The 22,807-nt window shown below is 39.4% G+C and overlaps 1 protein-coding gene across 2 annotated transcripts in view; it reads left to right on the top strand.

Moving 5' to 3' along the window:
• ADAMTS7 (ADAM metallopeptidase with thrombospondin type 1 motif 7) overlaps positions 1-22,807 on the top strand; it is a 163,544-nt gene that overhangs the window by 35,644 nt on the left and 105,093 nt on the right. For both annotated transcript variants that reach the window (XM_053718476.1, XM_053718475.1), the window contains exons 9-10: positions 1,548-1,692; positions 17,537-17,629. In XM_053718476.1, the coding sequence (XP_053574451.1) occupies positions 1,548-1,692; positions 17,537-17,629 (238 nt within the window). The remainder of the gene's footprint in view (positions 1-1,547; positions 1,693-17,536; positions 17,630-22,807) is intronic.

Genomic DNA, 22,807 nt, shown 5'->3' with positions numbered 1-22,807 from the left:
GAAAGTTATTTACAGACGCATGCTCTATCTGAATCATGAAAGAAAAGTTTTGAGTTTCATGTCCCTTTAATTTATCTGCTTGTATGTATTTGGTACATATGAGGCCTAAAATCTACGCCATATAACTCCATGTCCACCAGTAATCACTAATAGATCAGTGGTATCAAACTCTTTCATATATAAGAGACCAAATCTTTTGCCAAAACATACACAAGGGGGCCAATTTACTAATGTGCGGGCGGACATGATCCACTGTAGTGGATCATGTCCGCCTCACATCGATAAATGCCGCATGTATCATTGCACAAGCACATTGTACAATCGGCTGCTAGCAGGGGGTGTCAATCAACCCGATCGTATCCGATCGGGCTCATTGCTGTCTGCCGTTTCATAGGTGGCGGACGAGTTAAGGAGCATCGGTCTTAAGACTGCTGCTTCTTAACTCCTGTTTCCGGCGAGCCTGAAGGTTCGCGCGGAAACAGATGCATACGACGGGGCTTGGTAAATTGGCCCCATTGTATTAACATATTGAGAGCAGGAATAATATGGTTGAATGGGGGGCCAGACAGAAAACACTGGAAGGTCACATTGTGGACAACCCTTTAAATAGTAATAATTTAAATGAAAATAAAAATAAATTTAAAATGAAATGTTTAAGAGCATGAAATTTTATTTTATTATTAGATTAACTTCATTCTCTTGGTATAGTTTATTGAAAAGCATACCTAGATGGTACCAGGAGCAGCAATACACTGCTGGGACCTAGCTGGTGACTGGTGCTGCACACATGCCTCTTGTCATTTGCTCTACAGATGTGTTTAGGTAGGTCCCAGTATTGCTGCCCTGGAGCTGAGGGTAACTGTGTGTTTTACGAGAGTTAAACACATGGTTATATGCAAACAAAAGTGCAATAATAAAATGCACTAACAGAGCATTTTCTTTTTGCAGGTTTATGCCTCGTTAAACATAAACAAAAGTGATGAATGGATACATTTAGCACTCACTGTGAGTTTAGGTAGATCACTCGTTATTATGTAGGATTCTCTGCTCTATTCCCAGCAGACTTCTTTAGATCGGCAAACCATCTGCCTCTCATAACGCTGACGTTACTGAATCTATTTTCTTTTAGCTCTAGAATAATTCAGCTTCATAAAAGGGGGAAAAGACGCTGTGTGTTGAATAGGATTCTTTTTCTTTTTCCTGCTGAATCTCAGCCAAGGTTTTGCTAATTTTATCTGACTTTATTTACACAAATATAAATCTCTGTGTGGAGCCCGTGCTCCCTTGTGCTGGCCACACACTTGCATCCTCCACATTCTGCCCCCACAAACTTCCTCTAATGTTTTCAAACAAAAACAGGGGGATCATCCACTTCCTGTCTCTTCCCAGTGACATATAGCTTTGCAATATAACTGTGATAGATTACTATGTAATATATCAGACCTCACATTCAGTGTGTGGGTGTATTGTCTTGTCCCCTTGTGCTCCTGTTTTCTTCATGGTCATATTCCTTAGAGGTGATATAGCTTTCTTTTCTTTTCTTACAGCCGCGGATGGGGGCTTTGTCTAGATGACCCTCCAAGTAAGGAACTCCTGAACTTCCCCTCTGTGCCCCCTGGTGTGCTATATGACTTAGGGCACCAGTGCCGACTACAGTATGGGGCGCAATCCAGCTTCTGTCAGGATATTGATGTAAGACCTGTTGTAATTAATATCTTATAAAGTGTGTCACGCAGGGCCGTTTTTAATATTGAATGGACCATGGGCAAACATTTTCTTGCCCCCCCCCATGCAATTTCGCTCTCCACCCCAACATCCCCAAAAACAAGTAAATCAATTTATTTTAAAACATTTTTATTATTATTTTTAATCGTTTTTTAAATGATTAACTCACACTACAGAGCATATACATGTGCACACAAACACACACTGTCCAGAGCATGCACATGTGCACACAAACACACACTGTCCAGAGCATGCACATGTGCACACAAACACACACTCTACAGAGCATACACATATACATGTACACACAAACACACACTACAGAGCATACACATATACATGTACACACAAACACACACTACAGAGCATACACATACACATGTACACACAAACACACACTACAGAGCATACACATATACATGTACACACAAAGACACACTACAGAGCATATACATGTACACACAAACACACACTCTACAGAGCATACACATATACATGTACACACAAAGACACACTACAGAGCATATACATGTACACACAAACACACAATCTCCAGAACATACACATATACATGTACACACACACACACACACTCCAGAGCATACACATATACATGTACACACACACACACTCTCCAGAGCATACACATATACATGTACACACACACACTCTCCAGAGCATACACATATACATGTACACACAAACATACACTCTCCAGAGCATACACATATACATGTACACACAAACACACACTCTCCAGAGCATACACATATACATGTACACACAACACATACTACGGAGCATACACATACACACACAAACACACACTCTCCAGAGCATACACATGTACACACACTCTCCAGAGCATACACATATACATGTACACACAAACATACACTCTCCAGAGCATACACATGTACGCACAAACACACACTCTCCAGAGCATACACATATACATGTACACACAACACATACTACAAAGCATACACATATACATGTACACACAAACACACACTACAGGGCACACACAAATTTATGTACATACTCTATATAATCATATACATGTACATATACAAATACTACATATACACACATTCCCTCTTACACACACATACTTAAAAGCATACATAATAATATAACCACACTTGGCATAACAAATAGCACACGTTAAATAAACGACAACTAAATGGCATCTCACAGAATTCATTTAGATGGGGTGTTTTTTTATTTTCAATGAAAGTGGAAAAGGCTCTAGTAATCTGTACTGGGGCCAATATTAAAAATACAAAGTATGTGTGCACTGTGCAGTATACTAAGGTGTGTTTGACCTGTAAGGGGGAATCCTGACATTTGGTGAGAACAAGATCAGCTATGGATCATCTAATCAATCAAGCTGATGCTTTTGAATGTGATTCTCAGGACTGACTTTAACACAGGGCAAAAGGGGCAGCTGCCCAGGGCCCAGTCTTTGTCGTGGGGCCCAAGAGTCCTTGGTCCATGCCAGAATGCTGATGTCATGTGACATGGAGGATACACACAGTCAGTCGTAATACTGTCAAAGTCAAAAGTTCTCTGCTTATATTTATTTGTGAGAAACTGTGCCAGACCGTGCCGGTGTCATGTGACATGCCAAGCTTGGAACCCAGCCAATCCCACTGCATCAAAAAAGGTCCTGCTGGGGTTACCACTGTTACCAGGTAACTGCTCTGGTGGTGGGGATTGTTAAGGGTAGAGCTGACTGTAGGCGCTTGCAGCAGAAAGCTAGAGCGGCAGGCACGTGAGAATTTGGACATCTGTGCAGCTGCAGACACTGCTCTCTTCAGTCTTGAGGGTGTGCACTGTGACTCGTCTTACACTGTATCCCTGCAGCCTTGGACAAACAGCCTCCAGTCTACTTGTTCTCTTAGCCCTGCTCTTTCTGCTGTGGCCCTCAGATCAACTAACTGAAGTTTGTTAAGGGAACAGTGCTTTGTAGAAAGGTGTCAGTGGAAAGAATAAGTGAGTGCTCACACGCCCCTCCCCCATTCAGCATCGTCTAGTGCAGGGTGAGAGGGAACTTGTACCTAGCAGAGAAGTGACATGTGCTGATGTGGATGATGTATAGTATCATGCTGATACTTCACACATTAAGGTAAGGTTTATTTTTATATATTTTTTTCTCTCTGTCTCAGATTTGACAGCTTCCCATAGTAGTTCTGCTGTTCCAGTCAGTAAACTTATATTTGCCTGCACCTACATGCTTCCTCCTCAGTCTGAGTGGTGAACTAACTGTAGCGTGCAAGCAATAAGGGGTATTTTGAGGCTCTTTTGGGAATTAAATGTGCATCGGGTTAGCACGACTTTAGAGCTTTGGTTAACTGTTACGTGAGACTAAAAGGTAGCATAAAAACACATAAATACATTTAAAAGTACAGTTAAACTCAAATTAACAATGTCTGATAAAAATAATTAAATACAAAATTGCAATAAAAAGTTATAAGGGTTCAAAGATATGAGGTCGTAGGTGCTTAAGTAAAAAAAAGGCATGCAAAGAGATTTAACATATATCTGCATACAAACACGTCTAAATATGTATAAGTATGCATGTATGTATGTATGTGTGTACATATATATTTAAATATATATATAGAGGTATAGATATATATTTTACCAAAAAAAAAACCATAAGATATTTATATAGAAATATTTATTTAAGAATAAATAGGACATATTCTTCTATGTAAAGAACATTGGAATATGAAATATTCATAATTCATGTTGGGTTGAGCGCACTTAAATAAACAAGTTAGCTTGCGAGTATCAGTGTTTTTTTCTTCTTCTTCAGTTTTTGCACTCCATTGAAGTCTCTGGAAGTAACTTTTTGCACACGTCAGGTTTTCGCTCATGCACTTTTAGCTTCAACTCATAATACCAGTGCAAGACAACAAACACAAAAAGCTTCCTTCTAGCGATGTTATTGCTCGAGTGGGAAGTGGAACACTATGTTGCATTCCACCCGTAATCTAGCCCTTTAGAACAAAACCGTCCCATGGCATTTCACATTTTGTATTCATAGCTGCTCGTCACAGTTAGAAGCTGCAACAACTAGACTTTAATACAGAGCACCATCATTAGAGAGTTATATTGCTTTTGCTATTATTTGTATAATCACTAAGCAGAACTCATGGGAGGGGATATTGTCCTAAAGCTGTTCATCAAGCTATAATTTTCAGATATCTTTTCTTGAAACCTTTCAAATCACCTGTTCACAGAAAGGGATTTTATTTACTTCCCCGCCGTCCCAAATTTTTCAGGATCACCATTGGCTGAGAGCTAAATCCTATTGTCCTTCCTGCAGCCGACCCCCCGCCCCCCCCACACACACACAATGTTTAGGTCCAGTCTTCTATTAAACCATAGACTGCCTCCAGCATGCAGTATACTGCTCACATGACTGCACATGTCCGCGCATGCAGCATCCAAACGCCAACCTCAGACAACCTAGTCCCAGAACCCTTTAAAATTACATAAAAAATGTATATCATGCATAAGAAAAAGTAGTACTTAAACACAGTGTTTGGTGGCGCAAAAAAAGTTCAAGTTGTAGCTGTAAAAATGTAAATTAACAGGAAATACATGTGGGTACACAACTCATCTCTAAAGACAAACTTACTATCTGGCAAAGTTAGTCCCTTAGGCTTCATCACTTTCACCAGTTCCTATGATCCATTCAGCTAAACCACAGAAAGATGAGAAGTTTAATAAACCAACTGAACAGAATGACATAGAAACAGAGGAAACTATAGACGCCTGTGAAGCTGGAGAGGCTTTAGAGACCTCTTAAAGAACTTTACGATACCATTGATAACAAAATATGAAATGCCAAAGGGCAGTGAAAAGATATGGAAAGTCTACATCATATGACAAGGCCTGTAGGGAAAGGGAGAGCAATTTAGTGTAAACATTTACTGTATTATTTTAGTATTTTCCTGTGTAAAGTTGATATGTTCAGAAATAAACTGGATCATTTGCAGATTATTTTTTTATTATGCTCAAACATAATAACTGCTGGGCCTTACGTGATCTGTAAACTAAGCTTTCATCTCATGCAGCAGAATCATTATGTCAGCAATGTTTCACAATAGAAATACTCTGAAGCTAAATGTGTTCATAAACAAACGCCCTATGTATGTACTGTATATATATATATATATATATATATATATATATATATATAAACTCACACCATGCCGGAAAGCAGAATTCAGATTGATTGATCTAAATAAGGGTATATAAAAGTAATGCATTAACTTAAATTATTACTTCTAATTTGCAAAGAAAACGGTGTTTAATCCCTTTAAAGGTAAGTTTGCTTTAACACAAATGAAACATGATTTTTAAACTTTTCTTTATGGAATGTGATACATTAAAGAGAGATGGACATTAAATATATTTCAGATATAGAGGCCTATTTATCATAGGTCTTGCGGATACTGTATATTGTATGTAGTGTACTATATACTGTATTATTGTTATAATACCTTTTGTGCTTACCTTGAATAGTACAGGTAAGCATTTCATATGCCTCCTTCATCTCATATACCATCAGTGGCGTCACTAGGGTTGGTGTCACCCGGTGCGGTAAGTTATGGTGTCACCCCCCCCCCCAGAAAGCAGACACACACAAAAACACAGGCACACACACATACAAACACTCAGACACACTTAAAAACATACTCAGATGCACACACAAACACTCGGAAACACACTTAGACTCACACACAAAAACACACACACAAAAACACACACACAAAAACACTGAGACACACACACACACAAAAACTCAGACACTCACACTTACAAAATATGTAAACTGCACTGCATTAATTATAAAGCGCATGCCTAGAGCTGCTCCCTGGCTCAGCAGAGCATCAAATGAAAGATAAACAGAGCACTCTAAAAATAAATCACTAAAGAAAAGGTTTAGGCGCAAACTATGAAAATTCTGCTCTCTGACTCTGTTCCAAGCCTGTCAGTTCACAGCCCCGGGCCGCGTGCCTACCGCTTCTTATGGCCAATCACATCTGCACTCTGCCCACCCCCAGACCCCCGCCCGCCCTCCTACCTGTTCAGTGTGCACTTAGTGTACCGTAACCGTAATGGTCTGGTGGGCATCATACGTGGCTCCTTCACTTTAAAGACAGTGTCAAACAGTCATGCGGTCAGGTGCCAGGCATCCCCTCATGATTTGCCAGTTCCCGTTTAGAGAGACAGCACAGCAGTGAGTGACTCCACTGCTCCACATGTCACTGAGCAGTGAGCACAGATAGGCAGGCAGGTTTAGGCTAGCAGCGCAACTTTGCAAGCCCCACGGCATGCCCACAACATTCATAGCGAAATTGGGCAGGGGAGAAGCAAAGTACAAACAAGCAAAAGCAGCCGGGAAAACTATTTGTTGAAATTGCAGCACTGGCTCAAGGGGCAAAAAAATTGTGTGTCTACAACTTCCCCAGTCCCACCAATGTTCACAAATGCCAGCCCCTCTAATAAAAAAAAATCTATGCATCTCAACATTGTATTTCTTTGAATTTCAATAAAATGTAAAAAAAAAAAAAAAAAAATTTTTTTTTTTTTGGTGTCACCCCCTGGAGGGTGTCACCCGGGTGCGGCCCGCCCCCCCCTAGTGACGCCACTGTATACCATACCATAAAACATAACCTACTTTAGTACTGTACAGTACTGTATGGCATGGTGTCAGATCTCCACCTATATATGTTATTTCAAACATGTTTTTAAGCTTTTAAACACACTGGCAAGTGAAAAACAAGTGAAAAATGCCTTGACTCACTTTAAGGCGGTTTTTACTTTACAGCGGGGCTCTGGTCCATAACCCGCTGTATGAGCGGGGTATACCTGTACTCAAAAGTTTACCTCTTGGTATTGTTTGTTGAAATGTGGTTCCTTTCTGCTACTAAAGTAGGTTCAGGAGTGTGTAGCAATGTTATACAGGCAACCAGTAGAGGGAGCTTTAGAGTGCAGTAGCTTTAGCCAATCTATGACAAAACTCTATGGTGAACTAGGCTAGTGCTATATAGCTAAAAGCACTATTTAAAGGGGCAGTCTACACTAATTGTTTATTGTTTAAAAATATAGATAATGCCTTTACTACCCATTTCCCAGCTTTGCACAACCAACATTGATATATTAATATACTTTATAACATTTAAACCTCTAAATTTCTGCCAGTTTCTAAGCCACTATATACAGCCTCTTATCACATGCTTTTTTATTTGCTTTTCACAACAGGAGGCTGCTAGTTCATGTGAGCCATATAGATAACATTGTGTTCACGCCCAAGGAATTATTTAAGCGTTAGCACGACACAGTACTAAATGCAAGTCAATAGATAATAAATAAAAAGTCATGTGATCAGGGGGCTGTCAGAAGATGCTTAGATAAAAGGTAATCACAGAGTTAAAAAGTGCCTACACAAAACTGTGTTGGTTATGCAAAACTGTGAATGGGTAATAAAGGGATTATCTATCTTTTAAAGAAATAACAATTCTATTGTAGACTGTCCCTTTAATAAAGAAGACTGAACATAAACTGAGAATGCATTCTCCTTGGATAGGTGAATAATAAGTTAAAGCATAGCTGTAGGTGTTCCCTGCTGTGATTTAGCACCGCATGCTGCAGCCTCCCTTTGAAGATTCCTTTAACGTTAATGCTTCAGTTACTTGACTCATGAAACAACATTAACTTTTAAAGCAAGTAAGTGTACTGGGTACGGATTAGGCCTTCTGCTGCAGAGTTTGCATTATCTAAAGTTTCTGAAAGATAAATTGGGTCATTAACCCCATAAGGAGCAGACCATTTTTCAATTTTCTTGACCAGGACTGTTTTCACATTTCTTCTGTGTTTGTGTTTAGCTGTAATTTTCCTCTTACTCATTTACTGTACCCACACATATTATATACCGTTTTTTCTCGCCATTAAATGGACTTTCTAAAGATACCATTATTTTCATCATATCTTATAACTTACTATACATTTTTTTATAAAATATGATGAAAAAATGGAAAAAACACACTTTTTTCTAACTTTGACCCCCAAAATCTGTTAGACATCTACAACCACCAAAAAACACCCATGCTAAATAGTTTCTAAATTTTGTCCTGAGTTTAGAAATACCCAATGTTTACATGTAATTTGTTTTCTTTGCAAGTTATAGGGCAATAAGTACAAGTAGCACTTTGCTATTTCCAAACCATTTTCCCCCCAAAATTAGCGATAGTTACATTGGAACACTGAATATCCCTTGACGTGTATATATATTTTTTTTAGTAGACAACCCAAAGTATTGATCTAGGCCCATTTTGGTATATTTCACCATCAAATGCGATCAAATAAAAAAAATCGTTTTCACAAAGTTTTGGTTTCTCACTGAAATTATGTACAAACAGCTTGTGCAATTATGGCACAAATTGTTGTAAATGCTTCTCTGGGATACCCTTTGTTCAGAAATAGCAGACATGTATGGCTTTGGCATTACTTTTTGGTAATTAGAAGGCTGCTGCGCACCACACTTGTGTTATGCCCAGCAGTGAAGGGGTTAATTAGGTAGCTTGTAGGGTTAATTTTATCTTTATTGTAGTGTAGTAGACAACCCAAAGTATTGATCTAGGCCCATTTTGGTATATTTTATGCCACCATTTACTTTTTCACTAACTTTTTCACAAACTTTAGGTTTCTCACTGAAATTATTTACAAACAGCTTGTGCAATTATGGCACAAATGGTTGTAAATGTTTCTCTGGGATCCCCTTTGTTCAGAAATAGCAGACATATATGACTTTGGCGTTGCTTTTTGGTAATTAGAAGGCCGCTAAATGCCGCTGTGCACCACACTTGTATTATGCCTAACAGTTAAGTGGTTAATTAGGTAGCTTGTAGGGTTAATTTTAGCTTTAGTGTAGAGATCAGCTTCCCACCTGACACATCCCACCCTGACCTCCCTCAAACAGCTCTCTTCCTTCCCCCACCTCACAATTGTCACCGCCATCTTAAGTACTGCCAGTATAAAAATAAAGGTCTTTTGTTTGTTTTTTTAAGATTTTTTTTTAATATATATTTTGAACTGTAAGACCCCCCCATATCCCCCCAACCTCCCTAATTCCCTCCAAACAGCTCTCTAAACCCCCCCCTCGACCTATTGGCCGCCATCTTAGGTACTGGCAGCTGTCTGCCAGTACCCAGTTTACTTACAAATTTGCCCTTTTTGAAAAAGAAAATATGAACACCCCATTTTCTGTAATGTAGCTGCCCCCCCCCTCAATACCCTACCCCCTCCCGGATCCCTTCCAAAAAAAATTTCCCCCTCCCTCTCCCTTTCTCTTTCCCCCTCCCTCCTTATGGATGTCTGTTGATGTTGGTGTGCGCGGGCGTGCTCCCGAGCCCCGCCCCCCACCTCCTATTGCGCTCCTGGACACTTAGGAATAGGATCCGGAACATGCACCAGCGATGGGCTGCCTACCCTTCTCCCTGCTATGGCTCCCACCCACCAACGATCGGCACCATCGCTGGCCGATGCAGAGAGGGCCATAGAGTGGCTCTCTCTGCATCATATGCTTAAAAAAGGTTATTGCAGGATGCCTCAATATCGAGGCATCACTGCAATAACCTGAAAGCTTCCAGCACTTGAAAATTCTGAGGACGTACAGGGTACGTCCTTGGTCATTAAGTGAAAGTTTTTGTAGGACGTACCCTGTATGTCCTTGGTCGTTAAAGGGATACCAAACCCACATTTTTTCTATCATGAATCAGATAGAGCATGGAATTTTAAGTAAGAATTAGGTTCCCCTTAATGTGTTCCTATTAAACCAGCTTCAGAGTATAAAATGTGTGATAAATTGTTACTTTATGTTTCTTTTTGTAAATTAAATAGCTGAATGTTCTCTTTTGAAACCACGACCCATCAAAATTAAGCTTGTAGAGAGATCATACATCCTTATCTTATCACTCAAATGTTTCCCTTTGTTATATCTGCCTCTAAATACTTAGAAAAAAATATTAAAAATTAACACTGGGAATGTAATTTTTTCTGCTGGATGTGTTTACATAGCTTGTCAATAGCCTATAGTTAAAAGGAGATGAAACTCCAATTGTTTTTCTGTTATCTAATTTGCTTAGTTCTCTTGGTATTCGTTGTCAAAAAGCATACCTAGGTAGGCTCAGGAACTGATCGCTAGCTGTTGATTGGTGGCTGCTGTTGATTGGTGGCTGCACATATACGCCCCTTTTCTCTTGTTAAGTGTATCCAGTCCACGGATCATCCATTACTTATGGGATATTAACTCCTCCCCAACAGGAAGTGCAAGAGGATTCACCCAGCAGAGCTGCTATATAGCTCCTCCCCTAACTGCCATTACCAGTCATTCTCTTGCACCCAACGAATAGATAGGATGTGTGAGAGGACTGTGGTGATTATACTTAGTTTCATACCTTCAATCAAAAGTTTGTTATTTTATAATAGCACCGGAGTGTGTTATTCCTTCTCTGGTAGAATTTGAAGAAGAATCTACCTGAGTTTTTCTATGATTTTAGCCGGAGTAGTTAAGATCATATTGCTGTTTCTCGGCCATCTGAGGAGAGGTAAACTTCAGATCAGGGGACAGCGGGCAGATTAATCTGCAAAGAGGTATGTAGCAGCTTATTATTTTCTGACAATGGAATTGATGAGAAAATTCTGCCATACCGATATAATGTAAACTCAGCCTTAAATGCAGTAGCAGCAACTGGTATCAGGCTGTCATGTATGTATATTTTACACTTCAGTATTCTGGGGAATGGCACTTCACTGGAATTATACTGTATGCATAAAACTTTAGCCTAATTTGCAGGGACTAGCAACAGGCTTTTTAATAACACTCAATTTATTAATGTTAAACGTTTTTTGCTGGCATGTTAAATCATTTAATTTTCTGAGGTACTGGGTGAAAAAATGTTTTGGGCACTATTTTTTTCCACTTGGCAGTCGTTTTATTTAATTTATGACAGTTTACTGATCTCTCTCACTGTTATGTGTGAGGGGGAGGGACCTTTTTTGGTGCTTTTGCTACGCATCAAAAAATTCAGTCAGAAGTTTATTGTCTTCCCTGCATGATCCGGTTCATCTCTACAGAACTCAGGGGTCTTCAAAACTTGTTTTGAGGGAGGTAATCACTCACAGCAGAGCTGTGAGATTGTAGTTGACTGTGATAAAAAAAAAAAAAAGTTTATTTCTGTATTTTTTTTTATTTTTTTTTCTGCTATCAGGGTTAGTTATCCTTTACTAATGGGAGCAATCCTTTGCTAAAATTGTGTTTTTTACAAAGATTTGATGCTATAACTTTTCAGTTTATTAATTTTCAACTGTCATAACTTTTCTGTGCTTCTTATAGGCACAGTACGTTTTCATATTATAGTAAATTACTTGAAAAGTATTTCCAAGTTGCTAGTTTATTTGCTAGTGTGTTAAACATGTCTGATTCAGAGGAAGATATCTGTGCTATATGTGCTAAAGCCAAAGTGGAGCCCAATAGAAATTTATGTACTAACTGTATTGATGCTACTTTAAATAAAAGTCAATCTGTACAAATGGAACATATTTCACCAAACAACGAGGGGAGAGTTATGCCGACTAACTCGCCTCACGTGTCAGTACCTGCATCTCCCGCTCGGGAGGTGCGTGATATTGTAGCGCCGAGTACATCTGGGCGGCCATTACAAATCACATTACAGGATATGGCTACTGTTATGACTGAAGTTTTGGCTAAATTACCAGAACTAAGAGGTAAGCGTGATCACTCTGGGGTGAGAACAGAGTGCGCTGATAATATTAGGGCCATGTCAGACACTGCGTCACAATTTGCAGAACATGAGGACGGAGAGCTTCATTCTGCGGGTGACGGTTCTGATCCAAACAAACTGGATTCAGATATTTAAAATTTTAAATTTAAGCTGGAAAACCTCCGTGTATTACTAGGGGAGGTGTTAGCGGCTCTGAATGATTGTAACACAGTTGCAATACCAGAGAAAATGTGTAGGTTGGATAAATATTTTGCGGTACCGGCGAGTACTGACGTTTTTCCTATACCTAAGAGACTTACTGAAATTGTTACTAAGGAGTGGGATAGACCCAGTGTGCCGTTCTCACCCCCTCCGATATTTAGAAAGATGTTTCCAATAGACGCCACCACACGGGACTTATGGCAAACGGTCCCTAAGGTGGAGGGAGCAGTTTCTACTTTAGCTAAGCGTACCACTATCCCGGTGGAGGATAGCTGTGCCTTTTCAGATCCAATGGATAAAAAGTTAGAGGGTTACCTTAAGAAAATGTTTGTTCAACAAGGTTTTATATTGCAACCTCTTGCATGCATTGCGCCTGTCACGGCTGCAGCAGCATTTTGGTTTGAGTCTCTGGAAGAGACACTTGAATCAGCTCCATTAGATGAGATTACACATAAGCTTAAAGCCCTTAAGTTAGCTAACTCATTTATTTCAGATGCCGTAGTACATTTAACTAAACTTACGGCTAAGAATTCCGGATTCGCCATTCAGGCACGCAGAGCACTGTGGCTAAAATCCTGGTCAGCTGACGTTACTTCTAAATCTAAATTGCTTAATATACCTTTCAAAGGGCAGACCTTATTCGGGCCCGGGTTGAAAGAAATTATCGCTGACATTACAGGAGGTAAAGGCCATGCCCTGCCTCAAGACAGAGCCAAACCTAAGGCTAGACAGTCTAATTTTCGTTCCTTTCGTAATTTCAAAGCAGGAGCAGCATCAACTTCCTCTGCACCAAAACAGGAAGGAGCTGTTGCTCGCTACAGACAAGGCTGGAGACCTAACCAGTCCTGGAACAAGGGCAAGCAGGCCAGGAAACCTGCTGCTGCCCCTAAGACAGCATGAATCGAGGGCCCCCGATCTGGGAACGGATCTAGTGGGGGGCAGACTTTCTCTCTTCGCCCAGGCTTGGGCAAGAGATGTCCAGGATCCCTGGGCGTTAGAGATCATATCTCAGGGATACCTTCTAGACTTCAAATTCTCTCCCCCAAGAGGGAGATTTCATCTGTCAAGGTTTTCAACAAACCAAATAAAGAAAGAGGCGTTTCTACGCTGCGTACAAGATCTTTTATTAATGGGAGTGATCCATCCGGTTCCGCGGTCGGAACAAGGACAAGGGTTTTACTCAAATCTGTTTGTGGTTCCCAAAAAAGAGGGAACTTTCAGGCCAATCTTGGATTTAAAGATCATAAACAAATTCCTAAGAGTTCCATCGTTCAAAATGGAAACTATTCGGACAATTTTACCCATGATCCAAAAGGGTCAGTACATGACCACAGTGGATTTAAAGGATGCTTACCTTCACATACCGATTCACAAAGATCATTACCGGTATCTAAGGTTTGCCTTTCTAGACAGGCATTACCAGTTTGTAGCTCTTCCATTCGGATTGGCTACGGCTCCGAGAATCTTCACAAAGTTTCTGGGTGCTCTTCTGGCGGTACTAAGACCGCGAGGAATTGCGGTAGCTCCGTACCTAGACGACATTCTGATACAAGCTTCAAGCTTTCAAACTGCCAAGTCTCATACAGAGTTAGTAATGGCATTTCTAAGGTCGCATGGATGGAAGGTGAACGAAAAGAAGAGTTCTCTCTTTCCACTCACAAGAGTTCCCTTCTTGGGGACTCTTATAGATTCTGTAGAAATGAAGATTTACCTGACAGAAGACAGGTTAACAAAGCTTCAAAATGCATGCCGTGTCCTTCATTCCATTCAACACCCGTCAGTAGCTCAATGCATGGAGGTGATCGGCTTAATGGTAGCAGCAATGGACATAGTACCCTTTGCACGTCTACATCTCAGACCGCTGCAATTGTGCATGCTAAGTCAGTGGAATGGGGATTACTCAGACTTGTCCCCTACTCTGAATCTGGATCAAGAGACCAGAAATTCTCTTCTATGGTGGCTTTCTCGGCCACATCTGTCCAGGGGGATGCCATTCAGCAGGCCGGACTGGACAATTGTAACAACAGACGCCAGCCTACTAGGTTGGGGCGCTGTCTGGAATTCTCTGAAGGCTCAGGGACAATGGAATCAGGAGGAGAGTCTCCTACCAATAAACATTCTGGAATTGAGAGCAGTTCTCAATGCCCTTCTGGCTTGGCCCCAGTTAACAACTCGGGGGTTCATCAGGTTTCAGTCGGACAACATCACGACTGTAGCTTACATCAACCATCAGGGAGGGACAAGAAGCTCCCTAGCAATGATGGAAGTATCAAAGATAATTCGCTGGGCAGAGTCTCACTCTTGCCACCTGTCAGCAATCCACATCCCGGGAGTGGAGAACTGGGAGGCGGATTTCTTAAGTCGTCAGACTTTTCATCCGGGGGAGTGGGAACTTCATCCGGAGGTCTTTGCCCAAATACTTCGACGTTGGGGCAAACCAGAGATAGATCTCATGGCGTCTCGACAGAACGCCAAGCTTCCTCGTTACGGGTCCAGATCCAGGGATCCGGGAGCGGTTCTGATAGATGCTTTGACAGCACCTTGGACCTTCGGGATGGCTTATGTGTTTCCACCCTTCCCGATGCTTCCTCGATTGATTGCCAGAATCAAACAGGAGAGAGCATCAGTGATTCTAATAACGCCTGCATGGCCACGCAGGACTTGGTATGCAGATCTAGTGGACATGTCATCCTGTCCACCTTGGTCGCTACCTCTGAAACAGGACCTTCTGATCCAGGGTCCCTTCAAACATCAAAATCTAATTTCTCTGAAGCTGACTGCTTGGAAATTGAACGCTTGATTTTATCCAAACGTGGTTTTTCTGAGTCAGTTATTGATACCTTAATACAGGCTAGGAAGCCTGTTACCAGAAAGATTTACCATAAGATATGGCGCAAATACTTATATTGGTGCGAATCCAAGAGTTACTCATGGAGTAAGGTTAGGATTCCGAGGATATTGTCTTTTCTACAAGAAGGTTTAGAAAAGGGTTTATCCGCTAGTTCCTTAAAGGGACAGATTTCAGCTCTGTCCATTCTTTTACACAAACGTCTGTCAGAAGTTCCGGACGTTCAAGCTTTTTGTCAGGCTTTAGCTAGGATCAAGCCTGTGTTTAAAACTGTTGCTCCACCATGGAGTTTGAACTTAGTTCTTAATGTTTTACAGGGGGTTCCGTTTGAACCCCTTCATTCCATTGATATCAAGTTGTTATCTTGGAAAGTTCTGTTTTTAATGGCAATTTCCTCGGCTCGAAGAGTCTCTGAGTTATCTGCCTTACATTGTGATTCTCCTTATCTGATTTTTCATTCAGACAAGGTAGTTCTGCGTACTAAACCTGGGTTCCTACCTAAGGTGGTCACTAACAGGAATATCAATCAAGAGATTGTGGTTACATCTTTGTGTCCTAATCCTTCTTCGAAAAAGGAACGTCTGCTACACAATCTAGATGTAGTCCGTGCCCTGAAATTTTATCTACAGGCAACTAAGGATTTTCGACAAACGTCTTCCCTGTTTGTCGTTTATTCTGGTCAGAGGAGAGGTCAAAAAGCTTCGGCTACCTCTCTCTCCTTTTGGCTTCGTAGCATAATACGGTTAGCCTATGAGACTGCTGGACAGCAGCCTCCTGAAAGAATTACAGCACATTCTACTAGAGCTGTGGCTTCCACTTGGGCCTTTAAGAATGAGGCTTCTGTTGAACAGATTTGCAAGGCTGCAACTTGGTCTTCTCTTCATACTTTTTCCAAATTTTACAAATTTGACACTTTTGCTTCTTCAGAGGCTGTTTTTGGGAGAAAGGTTCTTCAGGCAGTGGTTCCTTCCGTATAAAGAGCCTGCCTGTCCCTCCCGTCATCCGTGTACTTTAGCTTTGGTATTGGTATCCCATAAGTAATGGATGATCCGTGGACTGGATACACTTAACAAGAGAAAACATAATTTATGCTTACCTGATAAATTTATTTCTCTTGTAGTGTATCCAGTCCACGGCCCGCCCTGTCACTTTAAGGCAGGTAATTTTTCCATTAAACTACAGTCACCACTGTACCCTATGGTTTTCCTTTCTCTGCATGTTTTCGGTCGAATGACTGGTAATGGCAGTTAGGGGAGGAGCTATATAGCAGCTCTGCTGGGTGAATCCTCTTGCACTTCCTGTTGGGGAGGAGTTAATATCCCATAAGTAATGGATGATCCGTGGACTGGATACACTACAAGAGAAATAAATTTATCAGGTAAGCATAAATTATGTTTTCATTGGCTTACCAATGTGTTCAGCTAGCTCTCAGTAGTGCATTGCTGCTCTTTCAATAAATGATAAAGAAGCAGATTTGGTAATAGAAGTAAATTGGAAAGTTGTTTAAAAATGTATGCTTTACCTGAATAATAAAAGACAAATTTTGGTTTTCATGTTCCTTTAAGTATAGAAACTTTCAGTATAGGCAGGGATACCACAGGCAAAATCTATTTCAAATGTTAATATAAAGGCAAAGGAGCTATTTGTCAACAATTTAATACACCTTAGCAAGACAAATTAATCATTGGGGACAAATTAAAGATGAGAAAAATGTAGGCATCTTTCACTGCCCTACCTCAGGATAAGACTCTAGACATGTGCCAAAGCCAGGGTGGCATTAACCATCTCTGGATGCACATGCCCATGGCGAGATAAAATTTTACATGATCAAACAATGACCAAAGCATATTTGTACAAATGAAGGGAAAATATTTGTAGAAAGTATAGTTATTTTGAATTATTTTTCCCTATAACTGTGTCATTTTTAACCTTGTAGGATGTGTGTAACACACTCTGGTGCTCTGTGGGATCCACGTGCCACTCCAAATTGGATGCTGCAGTGGACGGAACAACTTGCGGTGAGAACAAGGTACGGAATACTGGATTAAGTCTGGGATAAAGGGACCAGTTATATGCATTTAGAGGGACATACAAAAATGTGCTCAAGCATTTTCTTATTGCACAATTACTTGCATATATATTTGTGTTTAAGCAGTTTATCCCATGATCTGAGCTGAACATGGTTGGTGATTGGCAGTTATGCACATGTCATCTCTGATTGACCCATCAGCCATGTTCAGCTCTGTGTTTAACCCCTTTATGGAACACTTAAAGGGACAGTCTACACCAGAATTTTTATTGTTTTAAAAGATAGATAATCCCTTTATGACCCATTTCCCAGTTTTGCATAACCAACACAGTTATAATAATATACTTTTAACCTCTGTGATTATCTTGTATCTAAGCCTCTGCAAACTGCCCCTTTTTCAGTTTTTTTAACAGACTTGCAGTCTAGCCAATCAGTGCCTGCTCCCAGATTACTTCACGTGCACGAGCACAGTGTTATCTATATGAAATATGTGAACTAACACCCTCTAGTGGTGAAAAACTATTAAAATGCAATCTGAAAGAGGTGGGCTTCAAGGTCTAAGAAATTAGCATATGAACCTCCTAGGTTAAGCTTTCAACTAAGAATACCATGAGAACAAAGCAAAATTGGTGATAAAAGTACATTGGAAAATTGTTTAAAATTACATGCTCTATCTGAATCATGAAAGTTTATTTTGGCCTAGACTGTCCCTTTAAGCCTAGGCAAGCAACAGTGAAATAGGAAAATTCTTGAATGTATTAGTGGACGGGCCTCCCAATTTGTAACAATCCCACAGGATCTCCCAGACAATTGTGAGGCCTGTATCTGATATCATTCCATACACAGCTTATCTGGATCACTGAACAACAGCACACAGTACTTGACACACTGTTTGGCACTGTTAAACTTGATAAAGTTTGGAACAGATTCTGGTGGGACTTCTCCTAATGTGTTTTTAATGATCATAAGCTTTGAGTGGTTTTCAAAATCAAAGGCAGTGGGCTTCCCCCTGACAAAATTTACAAAATAGCCCCCCAATTACTAATGTTATTTTATTTTCTTCTTTTTAAAGAAAATTGTAATATTTATTATTAGTTTTAATTTGGGGAATATACATACTCTGATCCATGGTTCACACACAGCTGTTGAGGGCTAATTTTGCTTAACCAAAAGAGTCTTTCACGCATGTTTCAATTTAACATTAAATGCAAGTTACTGATCAAGACAACAAACGCAACGCAGTCTCTGAGCAATTAAGACCTCAGTGCCTTTCTTCCATCTACATTGTTATGGATGTTATGTTTAGTTTATATGAAACATACATCGCACCTTTTGCCTTATTCCACCATGACATGGCAAGTGTCATTGTGGCCTCTTAATCCATAGGTTAGTTTGAAGTGTCACTGATCTCTTGATGTGCTCTTGTGCCCCCTAGAGATACCTGCCTCACACTTTAAAAACCACTTTATCATGGTAAGAGTTAGACTATTTCTACTGAGCCCAATGACATTGAAGAATAAACTTAAAGGGACAGTCTAGTCCAAAAAAAACTTTCATGATTCAGATAGGGCATGTAATTTTTAAACAATTTTCCAATTTACTCTTATCACCAATTTTTCTTTGTTCTCTTGGTATTCTTAGTTGAAAGCTTAACCTAGGAGGTTCATATGCTAATTTCTTAGACCTTGAAGGCTGCCTCTTAAGAATGCATTTTAACAGGTTTTTCACCACTAGAGGGTGTTAGTTTATGTTTTTCATATAGATAACACTGTGCTCATGCACGTGAATTTACCTGGGAGCCATCACTGATTGGCTAAACTGCAAGTCTGTCAAAAGAACTGAAATAAAGGGGCAGTCTGCAGAGGCTTAGATACAAGATAATCACAGAGGTAAAAAATATATAAATATAACTGTGTTGGTTATGCAAAACTAGGGAATGGGTAAACAAGGGATTATCTATCTTTTAAAACAATAACAATTCTTGTGTAGATTGTCCCTTTAATATCCCCTTTTCAAAACTTAATTTTAATCTTGAACTTTATACCTGTTGTTGGCAAGGGGTGTGCTTCAGATGTTTTAAAGTGGGCTGGAACATGGGGAAAGATTTTTTGAGCTCATAATATAAATATTACCCAGTTACTTATTATTCTGTTTTACTGTTTTAGAAAAAAATGACAGATTAAAAAGTTCAGAAAGCTACAAAAATTTAAACACCTAAGTAAATGTAAAATAAAAAAAAGATAAAATAAAAATGTATCTTCATAATTCACCAAAAATATTAAAATACCTAGAATCTTAAGAACAGTGTCTTTTCACAGAGGGTGGTCTGGGTAGATTTTGATACAATGACAAACATCCTTAGTCTTGCCTGTTGGTTTTTCTATTACAACTGGAATTGAAAGGGTTACCACTATATGAATTACTTACCTACATTGGTGTTTCATCACAGCCAAGAGACTAAAATATAGATATTCAATAAAGACCTTGATGGAGGTATTGTAATCCTTAATGCACAATATATTCTTGGAACCATGCCTATATCTGTTTTCTATAATATATGAGCTCCTTTTTTCTTTTGCACAAATGTAAACTTCAATAATGTGGAACATCTTTCAACAGAAATAGCAGAAATATAACAGCTGTGACAGCTTCACAAGGGAGAATATGAGTGTTCTAAGCACCATCTGGTTTCAATATGGTTACTCTACACAAGATCGCTACAGATGGGATATAATGTATTATTGTATCTTCTGAAACCAGTAGACATTCTAATGCAATCACTTCAATGGAGTTTAAAAGCAGACAACATTTTGTTAAGATGTTACTCGAACATGCTTGTTTATTAGTCTAGCGGTTTGACCTTCATACTGCTTAGATCATTCAATAGGGTGAATTCCATCAATGTAAGAAGAAAATATGTAAACTCAAGTAAGGTAGCACTCCTGTCTTGGCATAAATAAGCATTTAATTTTGCACAGACAAAATTTGTTAACTGTATGCAGTGAAAGGCAGTGGTATATCATATGACATCAAAGTCTAAATACCAAGGGAAATTCATGAAAATGTGATAAGCCTGAGATCTATCCAAAAGATGGATTGAATTAAATTGCTCAAAAAAGTTGCTTTGAAATACCAATATGTTTTTCTGTTATGGCTTGCTTGAGTCTCTGTGTGTGGGAACCAAAATACAGTATATGTTGCATGCAGAAATAGACTTCAATACAGCAAATGAAATGTGGAAAATATTACAGAAAAAAGACAGAGAACTTAATTTCAGTTTGGGATGACTATAAAAAAGCCAATCTATGAAAGCAAGGTCATTGAATAAACAATGTTTTACAGCTCTTAGGCAGAAAATACTTTTAGAACTGAGCTGAAGTGGAGCAAATAATATATAGCACAGTTTGAAGGGATATTAAACAGTGTGAAATTGTAATATAAAATGTTCATGTCATACATAGGAAAAAAGTAAAAATAAGCTGCAATATACTTTCATTATTATTTAGTTGTAATTTAAAGAGACAGTAAACACCTTGCAATATTTTTTTTAATATAATGTTTAGTTATGTTACTTATATTACGTATATTTTCATTATTTATTTTATCACCTTTTCATGTAATTTAGCTTTGAAAATTTAGGAATTTCTAATTCACAGGACTTGAAATGCACCCTGTTGACTTTTCAAGACTAAGGCGCCGATTTATCATGGCCCGAATGGGGCCGTATATCCTTGTTTCAGCACAAGCCTTCAGGCTCACCGGAAACAGGAGTTAAGAAGCAGCGGTCTTAAGACCACTGCTCCTTAACTCGTACGCCTCCTCTGACATCAATCCGCACGATCTCATACAATTGGGTTGATTGACACCCCCTGCTAGTGGCCGATTAGCCACGAATCTGCAGGGGGCGGCATTGCACAAGCAGTTCATCAGAACTGCTAGGGCAATGATAAATGCCTATTGCATACGCTGTCTGCATTTATCGATGTCTGGCGGACATGATTCGCTACAGCGGATCATGTCCGCCAGACACTTGATAAATCAGCCCCTAACTGTTATAAATCTGGGTCTAATTGGCTTTATCAGATAACAACTGCAAACCAATTTGCTTTATACTAACTTTATAACTTGGGCTAGCCTGACCAGATTGGCCTCTCCAAATAAGGCAAATGGGGGATGGAGTTTGGGTATTGAAAAATAATTGCCTTAAAAAGGTTGTTAATTTGCTTTAAAAACGTTAAGACTTGGCTGATAGGTTATTCTATAGCAACACAACAGAATTAGCTTGTAATTACAAGGTGTTTACTGTGCCTTTAAATCGGAAAACTTATGGTTTTCTAAATCCACTGAGTTTCTATAAAGTAATAATCCCCACCTTGTTTTAACTTAAAGGGACAGTCTACTCCAGAATTGTTATTGTTTAAAAAAGAAAGATAATCCCTTTATTACCCATTCCCTAGTTTTGCATAACCAACAAAGTTATATTAATATACATTTTACCTCTGTAATTACCTTCTATCTAAGCTTCTGCAGGCTGACTCCATATTTCAGTTGTTTTGACAAACTTGCATTTTAGCCAATCAGTGCTGACTCATAAATAACTCCACAGGAGTGAGCACACTATTATCTATATGGCTCACATGAACTAGCACTGTCTAGCTGTGAATATCTGTCAAAATGCACTGAGATAAGAGGCTGCTTTCAAAGTCTTAGAAATGAGCCTACTTAGGTTTAGCTTTCAACAATGAAAACCTGGAGAACAAAGCAAATTTGATGATAAAAGTAAAAGCTCCCAGTAGTGTGTTGCTGCTCTTTCAATAAAAGATATTAAGAAAATGAAGCAAAATTGATAATGGTAGTAAATTGGAAAGTTATTTTAATTAGTATTCTCTGTCTAAATAATAAAGAACAAAAAAAGGGTATCTGAATTATATTTAACTCACGTTACTGATTTTGTTTTAGATGAGTAATGCACTTAAAGAAGAAAATGTCTTCCAGTTTTAGCAAGATCTTAGTATTCAATATATTTATATTTATTTGGTTAGACTATTGATGGGGATTGAGAAGGCTTATTTACATGTTAGGCACACAATCTTAGTGGGCAAGGGTTGGTACAGTCTTGGGATGGATTATTGAAGTATTGGAGATCTGTCTTCATGTGCTGATGCTGGTACAATATTT

Source organism: Bombina bombina, chromosome 6 (assembly GCF_027579735.1).
Source record: "Bombina bombina isolate aBomBom1 chromosome 6, aBomBom1.pri, whole genome shotgun sequence".
In the NCBI taxonomy this organism is placed as follows: Eukaryota; Metazoa; Chordata; class Amphibia; order Anura; family Bombinatoridae; genus Bombina; species Bombina bombina.
This window is presented reverse-complemented; position numbering and strand designations above follow the sequence as displayed.